The following is a 24004-nucleotide window of genomic DNA, read 5'->3' on the forward strand; positions in this document are numbered from 1 at the left end:
GTAGTACACAGAACTGCAGTAGGATCTCCTACTGTTGCTAATATACTGTTACTAGAACTACTACCCAATAGTAAAGTAGTAAAGGTAATAGTGGTAAAACAATGTTGATGATGGTATGGTAAAAATAATAATGAATATTTACTGAATCCTCATTTCATTCTGCTCCTTCCTTCCTTCCTTCCTTCCTTCCTTCCTTCCTTCCTTCCTTCCTTCCCTCCTTCCCTCCTTCCCTCCTTTCCTCCTTCTTTCTCTTTTTCCTTCTTTTGATGTCTCCCTCCCTCCCCTCCCCGCTTCTTTCTTTTTACTTTTGATGCTGAGGATCAAACCCAGGACCTTATCCAAGATAGGCAAACACTCTGCCACTGAGCTTCATCCCCAGACTGGTTTGCTGGGCACTTTTTAAGTGCTCTACATATATGAATTGATTTCTACTTTGCAAAGACCTTATGATGTAGGTGTTACCAATGTGATAATCAAAATGCTCCAAGCTCTGAAACTTATGGCGTACTGATATGATGCTGCAAGTGGAAAAGTCAATACCTAATCTTATGTGAAAGGTAATGGTTGAAATGCAGGAAATACTAAAAATACTGTATAAAATCACCTTCAGGCTATGTGTGTAAGGTATATGAAACATAAATGAATTTTGCATTTAGATTTGGGACATCTTCCCAATCTCATTATGTATATATAAACATTTCAAAATCTGCAATCACTTTCCTCACCATTTTTTGGGGTACTGTGGTTATTCATCTCAGTCTCCCAACAGGGATGCACCCAAGTAAAACTAATAGGTGGTAAATCTGCCACTACAAACTGTATGTCTGTTTCTTTACTATTCTGGGTGTATATTCCCCTGTCCCCTGCTTCCCATGTTGTTTCTTTCATCCTTCAATTTATCTCCTTACAACTTTAATTATTTTTTCCTTCACATCCAATTCAAGTGTCAACTCTCCAGTCCTCTAGTTTCTGATTATCCTCTTCTCTGTAATATGGATCATAGAATCTGAATGATATAATCTTAAAATCTTGAACCTTACTGTGTATTATTGTTTCATGCATGTTGGTCTAAGCCTTCCCAAATAGTGTGGAATTGTACTGTGGGTAGAGAACATGGCCCAAACTTTTCAATAATATTTACATCGAATAGCTTATTGCTAAGTACAAAATAGACAATTTGACAGGTTCTCCCTGATTTATCTAGGGGTGCTGTTTTCAAAATGAACATAAAGTTGAAATCTTGGCTTCATTTGTGATACCTTTATAGTTTCGATTTAGTCATTTAATAGATATATATGCCTTGTAAGTTTTCAATACTAAACATGGCAGTTCTAAAATTTGTGACAAAAGTCAAGCATATGCTCTGAGATCTCCTGAAACAATCTGCTTCTCCTTACCAATATCTTGGGCATCCTGGTTGCTCTGTCTTGCTCTCATCTGTAGCTGGAACTTATGCTGAGAAGAGCAAAGGTGTAGCAGGTACTGGCACACCTTACTGTTGTCTGTCTGGAAGGCATGTTTTATCCCATCTGATGTATTCTGCAACGTGATTTTCTTTTTCTACAATATTAATCAGGGGTATTCAGAGTTAGGATGCTTTCCTATGATTTCTTATTTGCCAAAATACCCTATAATTAACAAGAAGAAATATATGAGGCATGGGTATTCCTTCACCTATACCTAATGTAAATATAGAAAACAAAATTCTATATTATTATAAACAAATTCAGGAAATAAATTAACATTTTTTGCCCATTTCAGAAATTGTAGCCTAAATCAGATTGTATACCAGCCATCAGCAAGGGAAACAGTTTCTTTTAATGATATTTTTAATCAATATTTTGAGTTGATGACTATGTTTACAATATTGAGACTGTTTAAATAAAAAATGACAAGGAATATATGCTTTGTTCCCTTGGGTAAAGAAACTGAAGTTCAATAAAAATTGTTTTTTTAAATTAATATATGACAATAACAGCTGTGATCGGTTAGGTAGAATCTGGGTACCATGAAGGTTGGATTAGAATACAACAGAAGTTAAAGAAACTGTGGGAATAGAATGGTACTGAATAACATAACAACTGGGTTGAGAGATGAAATGCTTTGATATTTAGAGATGGCAATTCTCGCCTAATTCAGGAAAAGTAGAATAATGACAAATCAGTTTTATTTCCCTGATGTTTTAAAAAATGAATGTCTCTTGTGGAGGAGGGCTTTCCAAAATCTGTGACCTGTCAGGTAATCCATATGCCTTACAAAATGAGCATTCAACATGCCAGGAATCTAAGACTAATGTCTTTACAGAATTACTTAAAATACAGTTAGATTCTATTCTAGCTCTTGCCTCTGTTCAAATTATTCTATTTCATGTCCATTATCTTTATTTCAAATGCAAAAATAGGCACAGAAAAATCAAATTTAATAGTATCACAAAAGATAAAATAATAGACTATTACCCAAATGCCAATTATAACTTCTGGCTTATTATTTATGCTTATTTATACTTTTTTTTGGTATTAGAGATTGAACCCAGGGGTGCTTAACCATCGAGCCACATCCCCACCACTTTATATGTACATGTACGTGCACGCACACACACACACACACACACACACATAATTTGTTCTAATTAGTTACACATGACAGCAGAATGCATTTTGACACATTGTACACAAATGGAGCACAACTTCTCATTCCTCTGTCTGAACACGGTACAGAGTCACACAAGTAGTGGAGTCATACGTGAATATAGGGTAATAATGTCCGTCTTATTCCACTGTCCTTCCCACCCTAACTCCTACTCTCCTCCTCTCACTCCCCTCTGCCCAATTCAAGTTCCTTCATTCTTCCCTACCTGTCCCCACCTCGCTCTCCATTATTTAGAGACAGGGTCTTGCTAAGTTGTTAGGGCCTCACTAAGTCGATAAGGCTGGCTTTGAACTTGTGATCCTCTTGCCCCAGCCTCCCCAGCTGCTGGGACTATAGGAATATGCCACGCACCCAGCTATTTATAAATTTTAAAATTTACTTTTCTCACATATGTTAACGTTAAAGACACTTAATATCACAACTCTAAATAGAAAACTAGTACCCTTGCCAAAAATAGAATTCAGCTATATGAATAAATTATAATGAATGAAATAAGAACAAATGAACATTGTTAAATTCTAACTAGATATTGTTGCCAATTGTTAAAAATGGAAATGAGCAAGTGATAGAGCAGCATGATAACATAACAAAAAACTAATAATTTGATTATTGATAATATAACTGAACTTTTCAAATAGGAAACTTTATTTCCTAACAAACATACCACTTAACTACTGTCAAGTAATCTGCAAGGACAGTGAATTCCATCACTGTAAAGTTCTCTCACTGATTGAAGCATTAATATAAATGACAGAATGTCAGTCTATCAGTCAAAAGAGCTATATAACTGATATCTATTATAAAACACCCAAAGGTAACAAGGGGAAAGGACAAAAAAACCTCACCAAATATAGGTTAAGAGGTTCAAAATAATTAGGAAAAGTATTATTATAGTTGATTTAATATCTAAATAAAATGTGGTTTGAAATGAATTATTTGGTTCTAAGAGTTAATTGATGGAGTGGATAAAAATTGTGCCTGAGGGAACTGAGAGGTGAGAAGGCCAAAGGATGACTATTCCATCTTCCCACCAGAGATGGAAGTCAGTAGCAGGAAAAAGGGAGAATTAAAAAAGAGAGTTCAGTGTTAGAGGAAAAAGCTTCAGGGTAAATGAGTCCTCTTAAGTACAGGAAGAGTTTGCATGAGAATGTGTTCTATTCTTTGCTGTTGCAGATCTTTAAAAATGAGCTCATCATGGCTATATATAGGGTTCTATACATAGGGGCTGCTGTGATAGATTGGCAAGTGACATACAGCTGAACGCTATATGATGATTTCATTGTTAACTTTTGAAAACTGGTTCAAATTAGAATTGCATTTAATCAATCTAAGGTTTCCTTCAGATACTTGCTCTGCCAGAAATTCCATTCAAGGAAGGTAAATAAAGCCCAGGTAATCTAGTCTTAGGAAGATGAACATGGTCTGGGTTTTCCTGAGAGAATAAATTATTATCTAGTAATCTTAGTGTTGTCTCCAGGTTTCACGGGAAATTAACCATTAGGTCTAGAACAGATTTCAAATCAATTAACCATTAGGTTTAGAACTGATTAGGTTGACTATTATCCAGAGTCCAGCATGACCTTGATATCCTGAACTCCTGGTAAGAATATAGTTCAGCCCCAATAAAACCTAAAGTTTTCAGTAATACCTGAATAACATTAGAAAAATAAATACCTGTGTATATTATTTTATTGACCTCTGGGGTTTGCCAGTGGCACCAGAATGTTCAGATACCCTATATTCAATATCAAAATGTGCTTTTAGAGCTCACTTTCTTCCATAAACATATTTTCTAACAATCATTAAATCTAAAATTGCAGAAAGTTATAGGACCAATTTATAAAATCCAACAAATCTCTGGACCTTTGAAATTCACATAACAGTTGCTATTAGGAATCCATTGAGTTACAAAAGTTTTTTTGCGGGTTAATCTAATTATGTATCTTTAAAACATTTGGAGAGTTTCTCCATATGAGAAGTTATGACTCAAATAAGTTTGACTTAACTGAGAATTCCACCTGGTTGTAATTTAACTAAAAAGTTAATTGAGCATGTAACCAGCTAGGAATGTATCTTAAGCTTTGAAAAATCACCTCCTGAGAAAACAAGAAACAAAATCTCAGTCATACTTCCACAACTAAGAAGGAAGAGTTAAATAGTAATGAAATATAGTAGCCTGACTGAATGGTAGGGTCTAAAGTTTACTTAAAGTTAATGTGTTACATTGGAAATTGTTAACATTCATTTTAAAATATAATAAAAACAGGTTAAAAGGGACATACAGAAAAAGAAATCTTCTTGGTTTCCCTCCATGGAAAACGAAGGACCAATGTGCGAACTCCATTGTGAACTTCGAACACAAGAACGCCTTTAGAACAGACTCCAAGCAATATTCCTGTTTGTGACTTTTTCTCAGGGTGCACTCGGTGAAAATGAACTCCATATTCTGTTAATCTTTGGCAGACCTGTTGGAACAATACAATACTACTTTGATAAATGATGACATATAATTATAGAAGTTGTACTTGTGCCAATGTAGTTTAATGTGGAAAAGATAGTTTTTCAACAAATGTGGCTGGAATAATTTGAATTCACATACCAAAAAATAAATCTCACAACTTACTTCACCAGATGTATGAAAATTAATCCAAAATGGATCACAGGCCTAAATACAGAAACTAAATGTGTAAGTTTTAAAAAATCTTTATAGCCTTGGGTTAGGCAAAGATTTCTTAGATGGGACATGAAAAGCATGAATCACAGAAGAAAAAATTGATAAATGAAAACTTCACTGGGTTTAATCCCTAGCATCATAAAAAAACAAAACCAAAAGTTCCCTTAGCAACAAGTCATTTAAGCAACATTAAAATCTTGCTCAAGAGTCAATGTTAAAATATAAAGGCAAACACAGACTGAGAAATAAATATACATAAAACACATATCTAACAAAGGAATTGTATTCAGAATACATAAAGAACATGTGCTTTTTAGCAGTAAGGAGACATCAAACCAGATAGAAAAATGGGCAAAAGGTTTTTATTATACACATCAACAAATAAGATAAGCTGGGGATATAGCTCAGTTTGTAGAGTGCTTGCCTTGCAAGCACAAGGCCCAGGGTTCAATTCCCAGCATCACAAAAAAAAAAAAAAAAAAAAAAAGATATATAAGTGGTAAATAAAAACATAAAAAGATGCTCAGTGTAAATTAGGGAGATATAAATTAAAACTACAATGATATACCACTAGTCACCTATTTCTAGGGTTGAAATGAAAAAGACTGAAAATATCAAGTGTTGTTGAGGACAAGGAACAACTGGAATTCTCATACACTGCTGGTAGGAGGACTACAAAATTGTACAGCCATTTTGGAAAACAGTTTGACAGTTTCTAACAAAGTAAAACATACTTCCAATAGGTCCTAGCAATGCAATTGTTGGGTATTGACTCAAGGGAAATAAAAACTATGCTCACACAAAAATATGTATTGGGATCTTTCCAACCATTATTAACTAAGAAAAGAATAAACAAATTTTAATTCTGTAAATTAAAATTCCGTAAAGTAAAATTACTCAGAAAAAATAATTTTTAAAAAACCACCTAATGATACATACCACACAATGGATGAATCTCAAAAGTATTACTTGAAGTTAAAAAGCCAGAAACAAAAGATTGCATACTATAACATTTTTTTAAAAATATGAAATTCTATAAAAGAAAAAAATTAGGGTAATAGCAGACAGTAGTTGCCAGGCGATAGGCCTAGTAGAAGGGGAATCACAGTGAAGGGACACAAAGGAGCTTTTTTGTGTATTGGAAATAGGTTTTATCAGTGTTTGGAACATTTTCTCTGCAAAGAGCTGGGCAATAAATACTTTAGGCTTTATGGGCTGTAAGCTTGCTGCTGTTTAACTACTCAATGCTGCTGCTGTACTGTGAAAGTAGATACAGACAATGTGTAAACAAATGAACATGGCCAATTTCTAAAAGAACTTTGTTTACAAAATCGGTAGGCCATGGTTTGGTAAACCTTGTTCTTTTAACTTTTAAAAAATATTTTATTAGTGCATCAGAGTTATACATAATAGTGTGGTTCATCTGACATAATCATACATGCATGGCATATAATTTGCTCCATTACAAGTCCCCAGTATTCCTTACTCCCTCCCACCCCACCATTCTCCTTCCTTTACTCTACTGGTCTTCCTTCTATTTATTTACTGTTTTTTTACTGATGCTTTATAGATATACATAAAGGTGGAATTCACTGTGGTATATACATATATGTACACAGCATAATTTGTAAACTGTTCTTTATCATGATTGTAGAGGTGGTTGCTCAACTGTATATATTTTTGGAAATTCATGGAAATGAACAATGAAAAATGATATATTTTATTTTATGTAAATTATACATTAACAAAGTAGATTAGCAAAAAGATACAGATGTCTTTCAAAGACAATGTGATATAAAGCAGAACACTAATCTTTTAAGGTTGTGTTAATAAGATAAAAAATTTAGAAAGATGCTAAAGTTAAAGAGAAAAGGAGTAGCAGGATATACTACCAAAAAGAGTAGGGTAATGTAATATGCATTAGGCATGCTATTTACAGGAGGAAAACTGAAACTCAGAGAGGTTGAGTATATTGTCCAAGGTCACCTGACTAGTTGAAACAAGAATTGAAATTCAAGACTATCTGCCTACAAATCCCAAGGTAAATTATTTTTACTGTACGCATTGGCCTTTGTTGGTAAAAATATAATTTGATAACTTACTTCCTACAAGTATAAAATGCACTACTATCTTTAAATGTGGACTCAGACAAAACAAATCACGTTGGCTTTCTTACCATGAATCCTAGTTTAAAGGTGGTTTATTTCTATGAATGAAGCACCTTTATAGATTTTTATAGGTTTGAGACACCTGACTCTCTATAATACAGATCGGCAAATAGAAGTCATACTGTTACAGCCTAGGGAGCTGAAACAGAACATTTTCAAAGTTTCTTTTATCAATAAAACACGTTGCTATTTGCATTGAAAGCTTATATGGTATTATCTTTTTTGATCACAAATGCATTACTATTTGTCTGCAGTCTCACAGGAAACTTGGCAGAACTCAAACCAAAGCCATTTTTTCTAACTCTATCCCTATATGAATTAGTTACCATTCAGTAAAAATAGAATTTTTAAAAGGATGTTACTGAATTTTAGGCTTATTAGAAAAAAACTAAACAATTCTAGAATGAGTATGAACTTGCTTCTTATATCCATTCAACAAATTCAATGGTTTCCTCTTTATAATGTACCTTGATTTTGAGAGTACTGTATAGGAAAAAAACAGAATTACCAGATATGGGTTCAAATAGTAATTTTGCTTCACACTGTAGTTACTGACCTTGGGAAAATTATGTGTCCTTTTTGAACTTTAGTCCCTCTTTTATTAAGCAAGTTTTAGTCAGTAATAAGTGACATAAGATGATGCATAGTATTAGTTATTGGTACCTAAGGTTTTAGATGTATATCCTCCAACACTTCTTGCTTATTTTGAAAGAGTTGCAGTATTTATCATTTGTAGTCTTGCATGCTTACCTTTAAAAATTCTAACTCTGTCTCTTTTTCAGAAGCTCCCACATAGGTATTATGCAGTTTGGGTAACTCTTCTTTAATATAGGATAAATCAAGTTTCTCCATCACTCTGGCAGGCAAATAATGTTCCAGTCTAAAGTAAGACACACCATGAACCTAGAAAGGAGATTGGTTTTGTTAAGTGGTTCTATTTGCTCTTCATTGGAGTGAACCCTCTTCCTCTTATCTTAAAGCTCTTGCCTTGGCTAAGACATGAAATATTTCTATTTCTAATTGTCTCTCTGAGGAATGAGTTTTAGAGAAAGTGTATCAGTATTTCTTTTCTATTCAGTGAGGGAGATTAAATGAATTCATTGGCAAACTTCAGGAGAGTGACATTCAAGGGCCTCATGCCACTATAGTTAATTAATGCTGTGAAGGATATTAATCTGGTGACACAGTCTCTTATATGGTTCACATTTAGGAATATCAGGCTTTGTCCCAGACCATCATTGGGTGAATCCATGTTGAAGATAGAAGATCCCTCTAATCCATATTTGAATAATAACTCCTATGTTTAGTCTCTAGTAGAACTTGGGAAAAGGAGGACTAAGTGCTAGATATCCCTGAACTCCAAGGCAGAACAATTTTAAACAGAAAAAGAAATACCATTTGCACAATTGTACATAGTTAATGTATATGGGGAATTAGGCACCAAACTAGCCTGTAAGTCTTTGGATCCAAACATCAAACATTTCAATGGGGCTTAGTCCTTAATAACACTAAGAATAAGAACACCAAAAGAGGTTTTGGGGAAAAAAATAAATCCTACCTCTGGTTGGTAATCCCCATACTCAGCCTGGAGAGCCAAGGATGCCAGCAATAAAGAAGTCTCATCATCACAGTGCATCCTCTCTTCCAAAATATCTCTTCGCAGCTGAAGGTAATACTGATGACAGGTTAGAGTATGCCTAAAGAAAATAAACAGAAACATCTTGGCATTTATTTGATCTTGAATCTTGGGGTAATTTTTTATTATAGACAAAGAAAGTTAGTTTCTCAGATGGTTTATTATTAAGTCTCCTATTAAGCCTTTAAAAGGTACAAGAAGTAAATAAATCATGATGAAGGAAATAATGAAGACTCCTTTATCTGTAGTGGGTATGTTCTAAAACCCAAGTGAATGCCTGAAACCATGTATAATACCAGACCTTACATATGCTGTTTCTTCTTAAATATACATAGCTATGATGAAGTTTATAAACTAGGCTCAGTTTCCTTTGCTGAGAGAAAGCTTTTTAGTTTGAATCTATCCCAGTTATTGATTCTTGCTTTTATTTCTTGTGCTATGGGAGTCCTGTTAAGAAGTCTGATCCTAGGCCGACGTGTTGAAGATTTGGACCTACTTTTTCTTCTATAAGATGCAGGGTCTCTGGTCTGATTCCAGGATCCTTGATCCATTTTGAGTTGAGTTTTGTGCACGGTGAGAGATATGGGTTTAGTTTCATTCTGCTGCATATGGATTTCCAGTTTTCCCAGCACCATTTGCTGAAGAGGCCGATTAACGATAACTTACCGAAGATATCAGCAACATCAGCATATGATTTTTTTCCTTTCCTTATTGAGAACTTTCACCTTTTACTTAAAGGAAGCACTGTATCTCTTCCCTTTGGCAAGTCCAAATTGCCAGTATCCCTATTCTTATGCTTTGGAGCCACTATTAAATAAAGGTTACCTGAACACAAGTACTGTGATGCCACAACAGCTGATCTGATCACCAAGGTAGTCACTACGTTACTAACAGGCAGGTAGTACATACGGGGTGGATGGACTAAACAGAGGATGATTCACACCCTGTGCAGGGCAAAGCAAGTTGGTACAAGTCTCCATTATGCTACTTGGAAGGGTGTACAAATTAAAATATATCAACTGTTTATTTCTGGATTTCATTTAAGATGTTCTGATCATGGTTCACCATGGGTAACTGAAATTGTGGAAACAAAACCATGAAAAGGAGGGAACCTATGCTGTTTCTTTTACAACAAAGAAGAAATGATCAATGATCAGAATCAATTTAGTATCAGTAAGCTAAAGAGTCAAAACAATAGGGGCCAAAAGGAGCAAATGAGAAATTCTTGTGTACTCACTGTATTAGACTAACATCATCCATGAAAAATTTGATTCGGAAAAACAAAGTGAAATTAACAGTGGCTTTGCTCTTTTTCTTTGGTTCTTCTTTCCATCCTTCTGGGGCCACTTTGGTTAATTTTAAATCAGAATCAACAAAGAAATACTCATTATCTAAAACAGAACGAGAAAAACGTTCAGATAAAATGAGAAGTTTCTCTTTGATTTCTTCGTTTTTCAGTCTGACTTGCACAAAATAGTATCAGACAAGAATAAAACAAGACAATTATGAAGTATGGCAGGGAGCTCTAAGGTACTGCATGGGTAGAGGCAATATGGTTCTTGTTTTGTTTTGTTTTGTTGCTGGGGTTGAACCCAGGGGCACTTTACTATGAAGCTACTTTCCCAGACCTTTTTATTTTTTATTTTGAAACAGGGTCTCACTAAGTTGCTGAAGGTAGTCTTGAACTTGTGATCCTCCAGCCTCAGCCTCCAAATTGCTGGGATTATGGGCATGCATCACTGTACCTGGCAGTACAATTCAATTTTTTTTTTAAATAGCGGCTTCTAAAGACAATAAAACTTGGATTCAACTGTTGGTCACACTTTTTACTACCTTTGTAATATTGAAAACATTATTTACCTCTCTGGACATCAATTTTCTTGTCTATAGGTAAGGAGAATGCCAGTTCCTGCTTTATGACAATGTTATAAGGATCAAATGACAAAATGAACATAGAACACTTGGTAAAGCAAGTAACCCATGGCACTACTTCAACAAATACTATTATTACTGAGCTACCATCTGAAACCTAGTAGGAATGAAAATCAACACTTTATTTTTATATTTTAATGTCGTCATTTAACTATTATTGACTCTAACTAAAAGGATTAGTCAATAATATCATTTGTACAGAATATTTAAACCCTCCCAACACATATACACACACAGACACATACACAAATATATGTAATTAACATATGTAATGGTCCTAAAATGTAACAGCTAAAATTTTACATTTTATTTTATTTTTAGTGAGTGTGGTGGTGCATGTCTATAGCCCCAGCTACTAGGGAGGCTGAAGTAGTAGGATGTGTGAGCCCCGCAGTGTGAGAAGAGACTGAGCAATGGTAGCAAAACCCTGTTTCAAAAAACAAAACCAAAAACCAAAAAACGAAACTACATTTATACAATGATAGTACTTCTACTTCTTAGTGCTGACTTGTTCATTAAGTTAGTATTTCCCAAAATGAAGTGAGGCCTTATAGGTATAGGAAGTCAGCCTGTTGCCAAGTTTCCATTCTGTGTTGTGGATTTAAAATGTATTGGTACCTTTGAGGGTAGCTAAAGCAAACAAATGATGCTCCACTAAGCCAATATGGGCTACAACCATATCAAACACATCTTTACATATAGTTTTGGTATCACAGGTCAGTTCCAATCTCTGTCCATTCAGAAGCATTATGTTTACTTTTCTCCGGTTATCCTCATTCTTCCCTTTCTTGGTCTATAATTGAGAAAAAAAAATGGCATTTATTAAAGTAAATATATAAGTATTTAAGCCAGTTCTTACAAACAAAATTACCCAAATTATTTCCTAAGAGTGACTGGAATTGGTTTTATTACTTACAAGGATAGACCGTGGCAAATCCAAAGATATAAATGGTTCAATCGTCATTTTCACAAACTCAGGGCCAAAGAAGTTCTGCAAATCACATAAGTACAATCAATAATTTTTAGCATTTATTCTAGCTCTTTCCTTGAAAAAAATTTAACAATAATAAATTACACATAAAGGCACTGCATCAGAACTAGGTGGTATAAAACAAATGCAGAAACTTTCAGTGAAGAAGTGTACTGGAAGTATGCTGGAATTTGCCAAATACAGGAATGAGGTAGGCCTCCTTACACAAAGTTCCAATATCAGTTTTCCCTTATGTTTGTTTCCTACCAGGGATGTCATAAAATGCTGAGATTTTTACCGTCTTTTATTAGTTTTTATTATTTGGCCTTCAAAAAGTCTTTAAAAAAAAAAAGTAATCTTGGGCTGGGAGTGTACAGTGGTAATACAGCCTTATCATGCTTAAAGTACTCAGTTTGATTCCCCATGCCAAAATAAATAAATAAATAAAAAATAAAATAAGTAATACTAATTTATTGGAACAATACAAAGTTATCGAGCTCATATAAAGATTTAGTTTAATAATTGTTAGTGTATGAAGTAAGAGAATTGTTTTAAAGAATGATATTCAACCTATATACAATGTGTCACAGTTAATGGACATCTAATTTGTGACTACAAAATACAGTTTTATACTATCTTCATCATGTTGTTGGAACCTTGCAATGCTGCACTTGTTTGTTTTAAATAGTGACAGGGACAATATGGAGATCGCATTGTCTCTGACCCTCATAGATGCCCCCAACAAGAAAATATCTGAGGAAATGGGGGACTCAAAGGAAGGGGAAAGCAGAGCCTATACAGTGAACTTCCTCAAGCCACTGTTCCCTCTCTCCTCTTATATAGCCAGGACTTTAGCCAAGAGGGGAACACTGGTTTAGAAGATAACTTAAAAGAAGTTAAACTCCAGGTGGGAGCAGAATTGAAACTAGTCTGAAAGATTATGTCCCAAAGGGTAAAAGGCAAAGGAAAGTAGGGCCTAGAGGTTGAATATAGGAGGTGCATGTGTGCATACATGCATCTGTTTGAACTAATAGAGGTACTGGAGTTTTGTTTGTCTTGGCTTCTTTGCATTTTGTTTTACAGTTCATTTGGTTGCTTGGTGTGGGAATTCTCTCCAATTAACAGTGTGGAACATATGACAGATACCATTTAAGTAAAAGTTTGACATTAAGGGATCACCAATGGTCATGAAACGTTAGTATACCTTTAAAGAAAAGAAGTAGAGTAGAACAAATGAAAATGGTATGCCACGGGAAACACAGACTCTATTAAAGATCAACTAGGGCAATAAGGTATAAGCTAGTTACAATGTTTCTGCACCAAAAGGTGAATAGAAAAAAAATTAAATGTATGTTTTGGGAGAGAATACTAATTCAATTGCAAAATTTTTGTTCCACATGCTGTACTCCTTTTCAGTCTCAAAAATATAACCTATGCTTTTTCAGAGTAAAAACACTATGTGGTCCTTTAATAACCAGTAGTTCAAATTATCTAATCATTGATATAGTGTGCCCCTGGTGAAGATAGATACGTTTGCTTTCAAAATAATGAGAAATTGATTGCCTTAAAAGAAAATAGATTTTTCAATAATACATAATAGCGGCATACTGTAAAGACAGGATCTATAGTTTCTGCATTGTTAATGAACCAACGCTCTAAATTAGCTCTCTAAAACCATGGTTTAGGAAAGTTATGTATATTGTGTGTCTTTTAAGCTGCTGACTAAATTATCAGATTGGAAGCACACACTATTTTATATGGTGTCCTACTTTAACCTAATTATGGATATTGCTTATAATGATAAATTAATAAAGCCTTATTGGGTTTCTTCCTTTCAGCTTAAATTCAGTTATATCTTATTGGAACCTAAAAACTTTAAAATAAGATAATGTCTTAAATTACAACTCAATTCCACATTAAAAATTAGGACTGGATCTGGGGACGTAGTTCAGTGGTAGAGTCCCTGCCTAGTATGTGCAAGGCTCTGGGTTCAATTCTCAGAACTGAAGGGGGAAGAAAAAAAAAAAAAACCCAACTAAAAAATTAGAACAATGAGGCACAAAAAAGTTTGAATTTTTACATAAAGTTTTATAACAGCATCATAAAGAATATATTTCAAGTTTTCTAATCTGTAATTCAAAGTGATTTTCACCACCCAAATATTATTTTTACTCCTTAGAATACTATATAGGAAATCTGAATTCTATCTACTTAAATGTGCTTTTAAGATAATTCTTTGGGGGAAAAAAAGCCAAACAAATTTATGAAGCAATCAATAACAACAACAAAAAAGAAAACCAAAAACCAAAAAACAGAATACAGTAACAGACTTTTTTGGTATAGGACTAAGAACAGAAAAAAAATTCATTATTAATTATATCATCTTACTTTTATTAATATTTAATTTGCTTTTAAAATTATTTTTAAAATAACATGAATGAGGTACTACCTTACTCATCAAATTGGTGGCTGATAGAAAGATAAAATTGAGTAGATAAGAACATGGTAAAAGAAGAATGATGGTAAGAAGCATAGATTGGTGCAAGAATTTTGAAGAGAAATGATAATATATATCAAATATTTTAAAAGATGTCTGTCTTTGGCTTGGTTATTCTACTTGAAGGAAGTTATAAAGATTTAGCTAGATGGATTTTAAACACAGCAAGGACAAGTTAGAAACAAAATGTCCAACAATTGAAAATGTACTTGAGAAATTATAACATCCAATAAAGACACAGGATGGAGTACTTTACAGCACTAACAATATTATTGAAGTTACAAAATGTCCAAAATATCTTATATGAGAAAAGAAGATAATGTTCATTTTGAGCTCATGTTTATAAAAATATATTTAAGGGCATATGTTTAAAGAAAAATATCCCAAATTGAAGAATACACACCTTTTAAAATCCCCCCAATGAGATAGTAGATGCAGACTTGCTTCCTCCTTCCTTTGGATTTAATGTGAGTATATGAATGCTTGCAGATTAATGTGGTTTTATCTTTTGATCAAAACTGAAATATTGCCAAAATTAGTAATCCCAATGGAAACTAATGAAAGTTTAATTTCATTCATAGGCAACTTTAGGTTACCTATTGCAATTTTTATTTTTTGTAGTTATACATGACAGTGGAATCCATTTTGGTATAATTATAAAAGCATGGGATACATCATACAGCAATTTTTGAAGTATTTCCCTAACAGTTCCCCAAGAGCAAGTTTAGACGCAATAACCTGAGAATCAACATACCCTTAGTTTTCTCTGGGTCATGGCTGTTTCTAGGGCAATTTCTCTTAATGGATCCCTGGTGATGTCTAGCATGGAAGCTTTGATTGTGTCTCCTGGATACAGGCTCAACCGAGACTGTCTAAGGGCCATTCTGGCTTGCAGCTGCATCATTTCTTCTTCTTGCCGTTTTAACATGATCTCTTGATTAATTAAGTTGCCTTCAAGGGGTGTTTCATATTGTCTGCTATACAGAAGAGAGAAGAAAATAAAAGTAATACTTGGGAAGAAAACAATTGTTTTAAGGTTAATAAAAAGGAACCTTCATGTTAAGTAGGATATCAAGAATTTAAAAGAATTTTATTGTTTTCATCTTGGAAGAATCTCTACACTACATAGTGTAACATAACATATGTGTAGTTGTGTGTGTGTGTATATATGTGTGTGTACACAGAAAAAGAGTCTGCTTCCTGACAAAGTGCTCCTAAATCCTTTGTAATTTCCTGAGCATTTGGGGTTAACAAAGAATCTTTTGTTCTAATATTTGGTCTTTGACCCTGGTTCTTGTTACATACCTTCTAAAATCCTCATAATTTCCTGGGTGATAGGATTGTCTTTGGTTTCTAACACAGAGTTCTTAAATCCCTTGGAATTTCCGAGGTGATGAAGCATTGTTCTAATGAAGAAATTCTCAGTAGGACCTTAGATAGCTTCAGTTAGGGATCGGTCTCCAGAAAAAGCAAGTCTCAATTAGAAACCTAGAACTTTCAGTCACATTCCCCACCAGTCTCTTTGGAAAATAGACAACCTGGAGACTGAGTTAATAATCAGTCATGCCTATTTAATGAAATCTCCAAAAAGTCCCTTAGTCATTCCAGCAAAATATCAAACCTGAGGAGGCGGCTGTGGGAAACCCCTATTTACAGTTGGTCAGTCAGAAGTACAGGAAGCCCAGGACTTGCACCTTCATCTGAAGTGGGGCTGTGAGCTGAGCCTTTAACTTGTGGGATCTTATGCTAACACCAAGGACTTAGTGTTGAGGATGAATTAAACTGTAGGACACTCAGCTAGTGTTTGGAGAGTTGGAGAACTCGTAGTTGATGTGAAGAAAATCCCCACATACTTGTTGTCAGAAATGTTCTGTGGGTAGAAACAGATTATAGCAGACAGTAACACTCAGTTGTACTTTTATGCATTGCTATACTGCTCTTTTTTTGTGTAGATCTAGATCTTCCACCTCTTCTCTGAATATTCCAGCATACTCTGAAGACTGCTTCCCCTGTAGTTCCCCCATTTAATTCTTACAGGCCTAAATAATTGAGACTTGGAAGTGGAGAGAGATTCTCCTGAATTCTTATTTCAGCTTTCATACTTTTGTTGACTCTTCCTCCAATAACCCTAGCTCCCCTCAGGTACATATTGTGAAATCATAACATCTTCTACTCTGCTGTATCAAGATATTAATTGTGTTATTGGCTATCCCTCTTTATTAATCAGAGTTAAGTGTCTAACTCAGTCTTTTTCTGAATCACTACTCCTATCATTATTCTTGGTGGTGATATATAGATTTAGGAGTCTTCCAACATTTTGGCCTCTTCCCTCTCTTAGTTGGCAATCTACACCTGTGGTCATGCTGGCTATTAACAATAATCAAGCTACCTCCAAAATTTCCTATTCCTTATCTCCCATACGCTATATAAGCTTATTTTTCTAGTACATTTCATCTAATAACCTCCTTCATATATTCATGACTCTGTCAATAATTTTAATTTACTAATTATACCACTCTCTTTCTGGCTATTACCTTTCTCTTGCTCTTATGTTGCCTGAATTCTAAGGTTCAATGTTAAAAATCACTGATTTGTATACAACCTCAATACTCATTTAACTGCAGAACCAAGCTGATATCCTGTGCCCTGATGACACTCTGGTGACTCATTTTCTTAAAGAACTATTTTATATCTTGTTCCACCTCTTTTTTCAAAGCTCCATATCCTCTTCTTCCTCTCTCAATTGATGACTTTTCCTCACTTTGATTTGAAATGAAAATCAGCAAGCATGTTCTACTTGGATGTTAATATGCACCTTAAGCCTAACATTTCTAAAACCAAGTTCTTGATACATTTTCCCCATATTTATCCACTTCTCAATCATTCACTAATTGCTTGGACTGTAACTTGGCACCATTCATGTTTCTTCTTATAAATTCCGCATCTAATTGAGCAGCACTCCTGAAGTCAGAACCTGGAAGATATTCATATCTGACTTTACACTAACAACCACATCTGTACTGTACCCATCTCAAACAGTTTAACTGTCTCTGGACAGGTCTTTTACTCCTACAGTCTGTTCTACAGAGTAATCACTTTATAATGTAAATTAGACCACGGCCCTGCATGTTTTTAATCACCCAATAACTTCCTATTACACTTGAAACATAAGTACTCAACTTAGCGTCCACAGTCTGATCCGATTTGGGTCCTGACCACTTGGTTACCCCTGACCTTGGTTACAATGTCCTTCATGCATTCTGTTGTACCCACACTGCCCTTTTTGCTATTCCTTTAACATGCGGTATACATCCCGTATCTTAGAGCCACTGTACTTCCTGTTCCTTTTGTCTTGAACATTCTTCCTGCTAGTATCTGCATGGATCACTTCTGTACTTCAGTTTTCTAATCAGTCACTCCTCGAGAGAGACATTCTCTGACCATACCATTTGTGTAAAATAGAATTCAAGTATCACATTCCTATATTCCCTATTCCATTAGTCTACTTTATGTTTCTTCAAAGTACTATCACTAAATTATGGTGCATTACTTACTTGATTTTTATGGTTTATTGGCTATCTCTCATCTCTGGAACATCTCTCTGAGGGAGTTTTTCTGTGTTGTTCACAACTCTGTCTTCAGTACCTAAAAGCATCTAGTGTGTGATGAGTACTGGATAATTACTGCTGAGTGAATGAGTATAATCTTATGGTTCACCCTCACTTGGGGGTCAAAAATAACAATAAAAACTTGAATTAATATATTTGGACTCAAACTTGGTATTTACATAAAATATATTGACTTCTTTCAATCAAATTATTTTACACCAGAAAGACTCACAGTTAGAAAAAAACGATTATCATTTTATCTCTTCCAACATAATATCTGGTAGAAGTGTTCATAAGGACTGAAATGTTTGAGATACAAAAAACAAAAAACAAACAACAAAAAAACAAATAATCCAAAAAATCCAGAAAATCTGTTTTGGTGAAGAATGAATAAGTAGGTTATTTGAAATCAGGAGAAAAGTCACCTCAACAAGAAGATAGGCACAGAAGCAGTGGGAATGTTCTACTTATGAATTGTACTTCAAAAGTTAACACATAAAAAGGCTTAGAGATGCTCTTTGGAAACAGCTTTAAATAACTTTTTGGGTCACTGAAAGACACTTTTGATAGCTTGGAATCCAAAAATTTCTCATTTGCTGCATCTGACTCATAATTTCCTGCTAATCTCCCCCCACCCCTGTGATAGAAGCCAGTAACACTGTCTGAATCTGTTTTGCCATTTCTTTCTAGCTAAAGGGAATGGAATTTTTTAAGAAGAGTTCACATGCAACATGTATAAATACTGTACTGTTTGTAGATCTTACAGATATGTGACCTCAAGAACAAAACAGGAGCTCCAGCTTGTGTACCGGCATGTTGAGGATATTTATCAGAACCCTTTGTATACATTCAGGAAATTGTGCACTTGCATAGGGAATTTAGACAGTATTTTAGTTAATGTGTACTTTTGTGGGAGGAAAAGGATGAAATTAGTTAAAATAGAGTTTGGCAAATGACATGAGACAACACACACACACACACACACACACACACACCCCAATACACTTGTCTTAGAGCTAGTTTTCTTTTACCTGGAGCTCAATCTAACTCAGATGCTATGAACACCACATGGTTCTCCTCCATGAGTCATGAAACAAAAAAGAGCCTCCCTAAAACATGAATCTGACAAGCTAAGATAGACTTAATGTTAAGGTTTTCTTAAATAAAATCTGGAAATAGTCAAAACTAAGATTCTTTCATAATCTTGACACTTCTGAGATTCTTTCTTTCTTTTATTTTTTTTTTCCTTCGGTGCTGGAGATTGAACCCAGGGCCTTGTGCTTGCAAGGCGGGCACTCTACCAACTGAGCCATATCCCCAGCCCTGAGATTCTTAAGAAAAATAAAATATTCACAGAATGATTTAATTTTGTTTTGAAGAAATATCTCTTTAACAAATGAAAAACAAATCATTAACACATGATCTCAATAATTTTTCCAGTTTTCACCTCTATTCTTTCTTTCAATCAAGCTAAAAAGGGCATAACACTATTTATAAGTTTTCTCCAAGTCAGAAATAGAAAAGAGTAAATTCTAAAAAAAATTCTTGCTCAACACTGAGCTTAGTGCAATTCAGTTTGACTTTTTATGTCTGTTCATCCCCAAATGCTTTTGTTATATTAAGAAAATATGTGCTATCCATTGGGCATGGTGGCACACACCTTAAATACCTTAAATACAGCCTCTCAGGAGAATGAGGCAGGAGAATCCCAAGTTCAAAGTTAACCTGGGCAACTTAGTGAGGCCCTGTCTCAAAATAAAAGGGCTGGGGATGTAGGTCAGTGGTAGAGCACTTGCCTAGCATGCATGAGGACCAGTGCGACCAAAAAAAAAGGGGGGTGGGGAGTAGGGTGGAAGAAAAGTGGAATATCAAGATATCAAGTACAGATCTTTGTTCTTACCCCTTAGTTCAAAATCATCAAATGAGTTTATCACAACAGTAATATAAAATGCTATTATCCAAGCATAACATTACTTTAGATAAATAAATACTTAGAGCTCTCCTCAAAGAAAATAAGATATTAGACATTTTTTTTGGCTGGGGGTGGGGGGGTTACTGTGGATTGAACTCAGGGGTGCTTCATCACCAGACTACATTCCCAGCCCTGTAAATTTTTTTTTATTTTAAGACAGGTCTCATTAAGTTGCTTTGGGCCTCGCTAATTTACTAAGCCTGTCCTTGAACCTGGCAATCCTCTTGTCTCAGCCTCCCAAGTCGTGGGGGGTACAGGTGTGTGCCACTGTATAGAACTATTATAGAATGACTTTTTAAAAAGGCACACAAAATAAAAGAAAAAGAAATAAATTTAATAAATACTAGAACATTAATTTAGGGATAATTTTAATGTAGTGAATTTAATAACTTAAACTAAAAACTGTGGATTAATTGTTTTAATCACATGGCTAGGGTTACCTTATGTAGTATTAGTTTACAGCTATGAATCTATCTCAGAGAATTAAGGGGCAAAGGGGCAAGTTTTTGTTATTTTCCAAATGATTCTCTTCTTATATTTGGTAGCACTGGAGCCTAAAAGGATTTTTATACTTTAAGAGTAAATTCTGGCCAGGCATAGTGGAACAAGCCTGTGATCCCAGTAGCTAGGGAAACAGACAGGTGAATCACAAATTCAAAGCCTGATTCAGCAACTCAGTGAGACCCTAAATAACTCAGCAAGACACTTTCTAAAAATAAAAATTATAAAGGGCTGGGGATGTTGGTGGTTAAGTGCACCTGGGTTCAATCCCCGGTACCAAAAAAAAAAAATAATTCTGAAGCAATTTCTTGATCTCTAATATCATATTGTAAATTTGAAATTAAAGCCTACCATTAACAACATCTTTTTTTTCTGCATACACATGACAGTGATACATAGCAACATGTTTACTACTGACTTCTTTCGGTTCAAACAAAGCAAACTATTACATAGCTATAATATGATCATCTTTAGCCTACCACAAATAACACTAAGAACTTGTAAGAAATTCATCAAGTATTTCAGGATGAAAATAAACTCCAAACAGCCCAAATCAGATTTTAAAAAATATAGCCTCTTTTTTTTTTTTTTATTGTAAACAAATGGGATACATGTTGTTTCTCTGTTTGTGCATGGCATAAAGGCATATCATTTGTGTAATCATAAATTTACATAGGGTAATGTTGTTTGATTCATTCTGTTATTTTTTCCCTTTCCCCCCACCCCTCCCACCCCTCTTTTCCCTCTATACAGTCCTTCCTTCCTCCATTCTTGCCCCCCTCCCTAACCCTAACTCTAACCCTAACACTAACCCCTCCCACCCCCCATTATGTGTCATCATCCACTTATTAGCGATATCATTCTTCCTTTGGTTTTTTGAGATTGGCTTATCTCACTTAGCATGACATTCTCCAATTTCATCCATTTGCCTGCAAATGCCATAAATTTATCATTCTTTATGGCTGAGTAATATTCCATTGTATATATATACCACAGTTTCTTTATCCATTCATCAATTGAAGGACATAAAAAATATAGCCTCTTAACATGTATCCCATTTGTTTACAATAAAAAAAAAAATAGCCTCTTTTAAGCCAGACAGTGAATAATTAACTTTTTATATAATAGGCTACTTAGTAGTACTCTACTCATTATTCATTCAACTGATTCTCATTGAAAGCCTGCTGGTGGAGCCTATTACAACCTTTCAAAAGAAGTATATCCTTTTAGAAATGAAGATTCATTATCTTCTTACAGATTTTTTTTTTTTCAATGCTGAGGGTTGAAATCAGAGGTGCTCAACCACTGAGCTACATCCTTAGTCCTTTTTACTTCTATTTTGAGAGAGGGTTTCAGTAAGTTGACCCAGGCTGGTGCCGGACTTGTGATCCTCCTGCCTCAGCCTTCTGAGTAGCTGGGATTTCAGCCTTTGACACCACACCAGCACTTCTCAACGACTTTTAATGTCACACTTTCACTTTTTTGACTATTTTGTATTCATAAAGACGACTTAAAAAATCAAAAATTGTAACTGATCAGAGCCAACCCGATTCTAAAAGATTCTAACACCCTGTCTTTTATAGAATTGGATGAATTCCTGAGACCTTACAGAGAAGAGAACCTAAGGGAAAAGAAGAACAGAGGAAAATGGACAAAAATAAAGAGGACAATAATTAAAAAAAAAAAAAAAAAAAAAGGCCTACTTGATTCTAAGAAAGGAAAAGAAGACAATAATAAAAAATACCGGGGCTGGGGAGATAGCTTAGTCGGTAGAGTGCTGGCCTTGCAAGCACAGGGTCTGGGTTTGATCTCCAGCACCGCAAACAAACAAACAAACAAACAAACAAAAAACCTGTTACTGGAAATCTATTATTACTAGTTTTTTTTGTTTGTTTTTTTCTGGCATACCTTGGTCTCTGTGACTGGCCTTGACTTGGCGTTTCATCTACTCCTGGGAGACCACTGCTGGATTCAAACCTCTTTGAAGCTTCACTTCTTCTCACTAGTTGTGGGTAAAAATAATAATAATAACAATGGCTTAAGTGATAAAAATATGAAAGCAAACTTATCTAAAACTCAAGCATTAAGCAGACATATATGATGATTTGTATAAATCATGAAATTGTAATCACATTAATGACATGGTACTTTTTGGATTATGTTTTATTAAAAAAATGAGTTCCCCTGTGTGGTGAAAATGAATGCACTATTGTTTGATGGAACTGCTACCAAGCTCCTGTAATTACTATTAAAATGAGTAAATGGCAAAATTTTATAATTTTGAATTTTTGACAAGTTTTATTTCAACATTACCAAAAAAGATTCATGACTGTAGTTTATTAAAAACATTTTGCTTGTTTCAGACACTTCTTACCTTGCCTGAAATCTGACTCGGAGGATATAATAGATGGACTTTCACTGGAGGTATTAAAGATATCACTGTGGTAAGTTTTATATCTTCGAATTGGTTCTAAATGAATTAAAACAAAAACATTATAAAGCAAATTTGTGAGCAGTACCACGGGGGGGGGGGGGAGCTTAATTTTGTGGGACTAGAACATGTATGCCTTCCTTTAAATTCACCAATGGCAGGACTGCATTCACACACTTTGAGATGGTTTGGCATACCGGTTAAGAGCATGGACTCCAGAGCCAGACTGGGTTTGAATCTTGGGAGGGTAATTTAACTTCCCAGTGACACTTTTCACTCCCCAAAAAAGGGGTACCACAATATTGTGCATCTCACAGGTTTTGTTGTGAGAACTGAATGAACATATGCAAAGCTAGAGCAAGTACTATATAAACATCTCAACAGGCAGTTTTTAGAGTGCTATGTATAATTCTGTTAGGTGCTACAAAGGGACTGAAAACCCAAAGACTCAATCGCAGAGAAGCCAAGTACACAAATATGTAATTTGAGACAGATGTTTAGTTCCATTAGAAGCACTAGGGCTAGGGGTCCTGCAGAGGGTGTGTAGATTATGCCCTGTATAAAGAGGAAGGGCTCAGGGGCAAGTGTGAACTAAAATCTAAATCCTACCTTCTAAACATCCATCCCCTCTTCTTCATCCCCACTGCTTCTGTGATTATTATTCATCTCATGCCTGGACTATCGTATGTCTCCCAAATCCCCTTTTTGCAGTCTTGCTCCTCTCATGATAATTCACATTACAAAGAATGAACTTTCCAGAACTGAAAATCTGAGCATACCACGGTATTTCTTAAACTCCTTCAAACTAGAGTCCTTCAAGACACTGTTTAAAAATTCCTTAGCTTGGTATAAAGCCTTTCATGACCTGCTACCCACCTACTTTATAGTATAGGCACTTCATATTTTGAAGCCACTGATTTATTTGTGGTAAAAAGTACAGACTTCTTCCATTTCCCTTCTTCACCT

The 24004-nt window shown here is 34.8% G+C and overlaps 1 protein-coding gene across 11 annotated transcripts in view; it reads right to left on the reverse strand.

Moving 5' to 3' along the window:
- Positions 1-24004, reverse strand: part of Ptpn13 (protein tyrosine phosphatase non-receptor type 13) — a 189038-nt gene that overhangs the window by 63204 nt on the left and 101830 nt on the right. For 8 of the 11 annotated variants that reach the window (XM_047565871.1, XM_047565873.1, XM_047565872.1 and 5 more), the window contains 10 exons: positions 22982-23077; positions 22516-22609; positions 15281-15503; positions 11976-12050; positions 11678-11852; positions 10365-10518; positions 9050-9188; positions 8242-8394; positions 4932-5114; positions 1398-1560 (listed from right to left, as the gene is read on the reverse strand). In XM_047565871.1, coding sequence (XP_047421827.1) covers positions 1398-1560; positions 4932-5114; positions 8242-8394; positions 9050-9188; positions 10365-10518; positions 11678-11852; positions 11976-12050; positions 15281-15503; positions 22516-22609; positions 22982-23077 — 1455 coding nt within the window. The remainder of the gene's footprint in view (positions 1-1397; positions 1561-4931; positions 5115-8241; positions 8395-9049; positions 9189-10364; positions 10519-11677; positions 11853-11975; positions 12051-15280; positions 15504-22515; positions 22610-22981; positions 23078-24004) is intronic. The other 3 variants (XM_047565866.1, XM_047565864.1, XM_047565869.1) reach the window with 2 other exon arrangements.

Source organism: Sciurus carolinensis, chromosome 10 (assembly GCF_902686445.1).
Source record: "Sciurus carolinensis chromosome 10, mSciCar1.2, whole genome shotgun sequence".
Classification (NCBI taxonomy): Eukaryota; Metazoa; Chordata; class Mammalia; order Rodentia; family Sciuridae; genus Sciurus; species Sciurus carolinensis.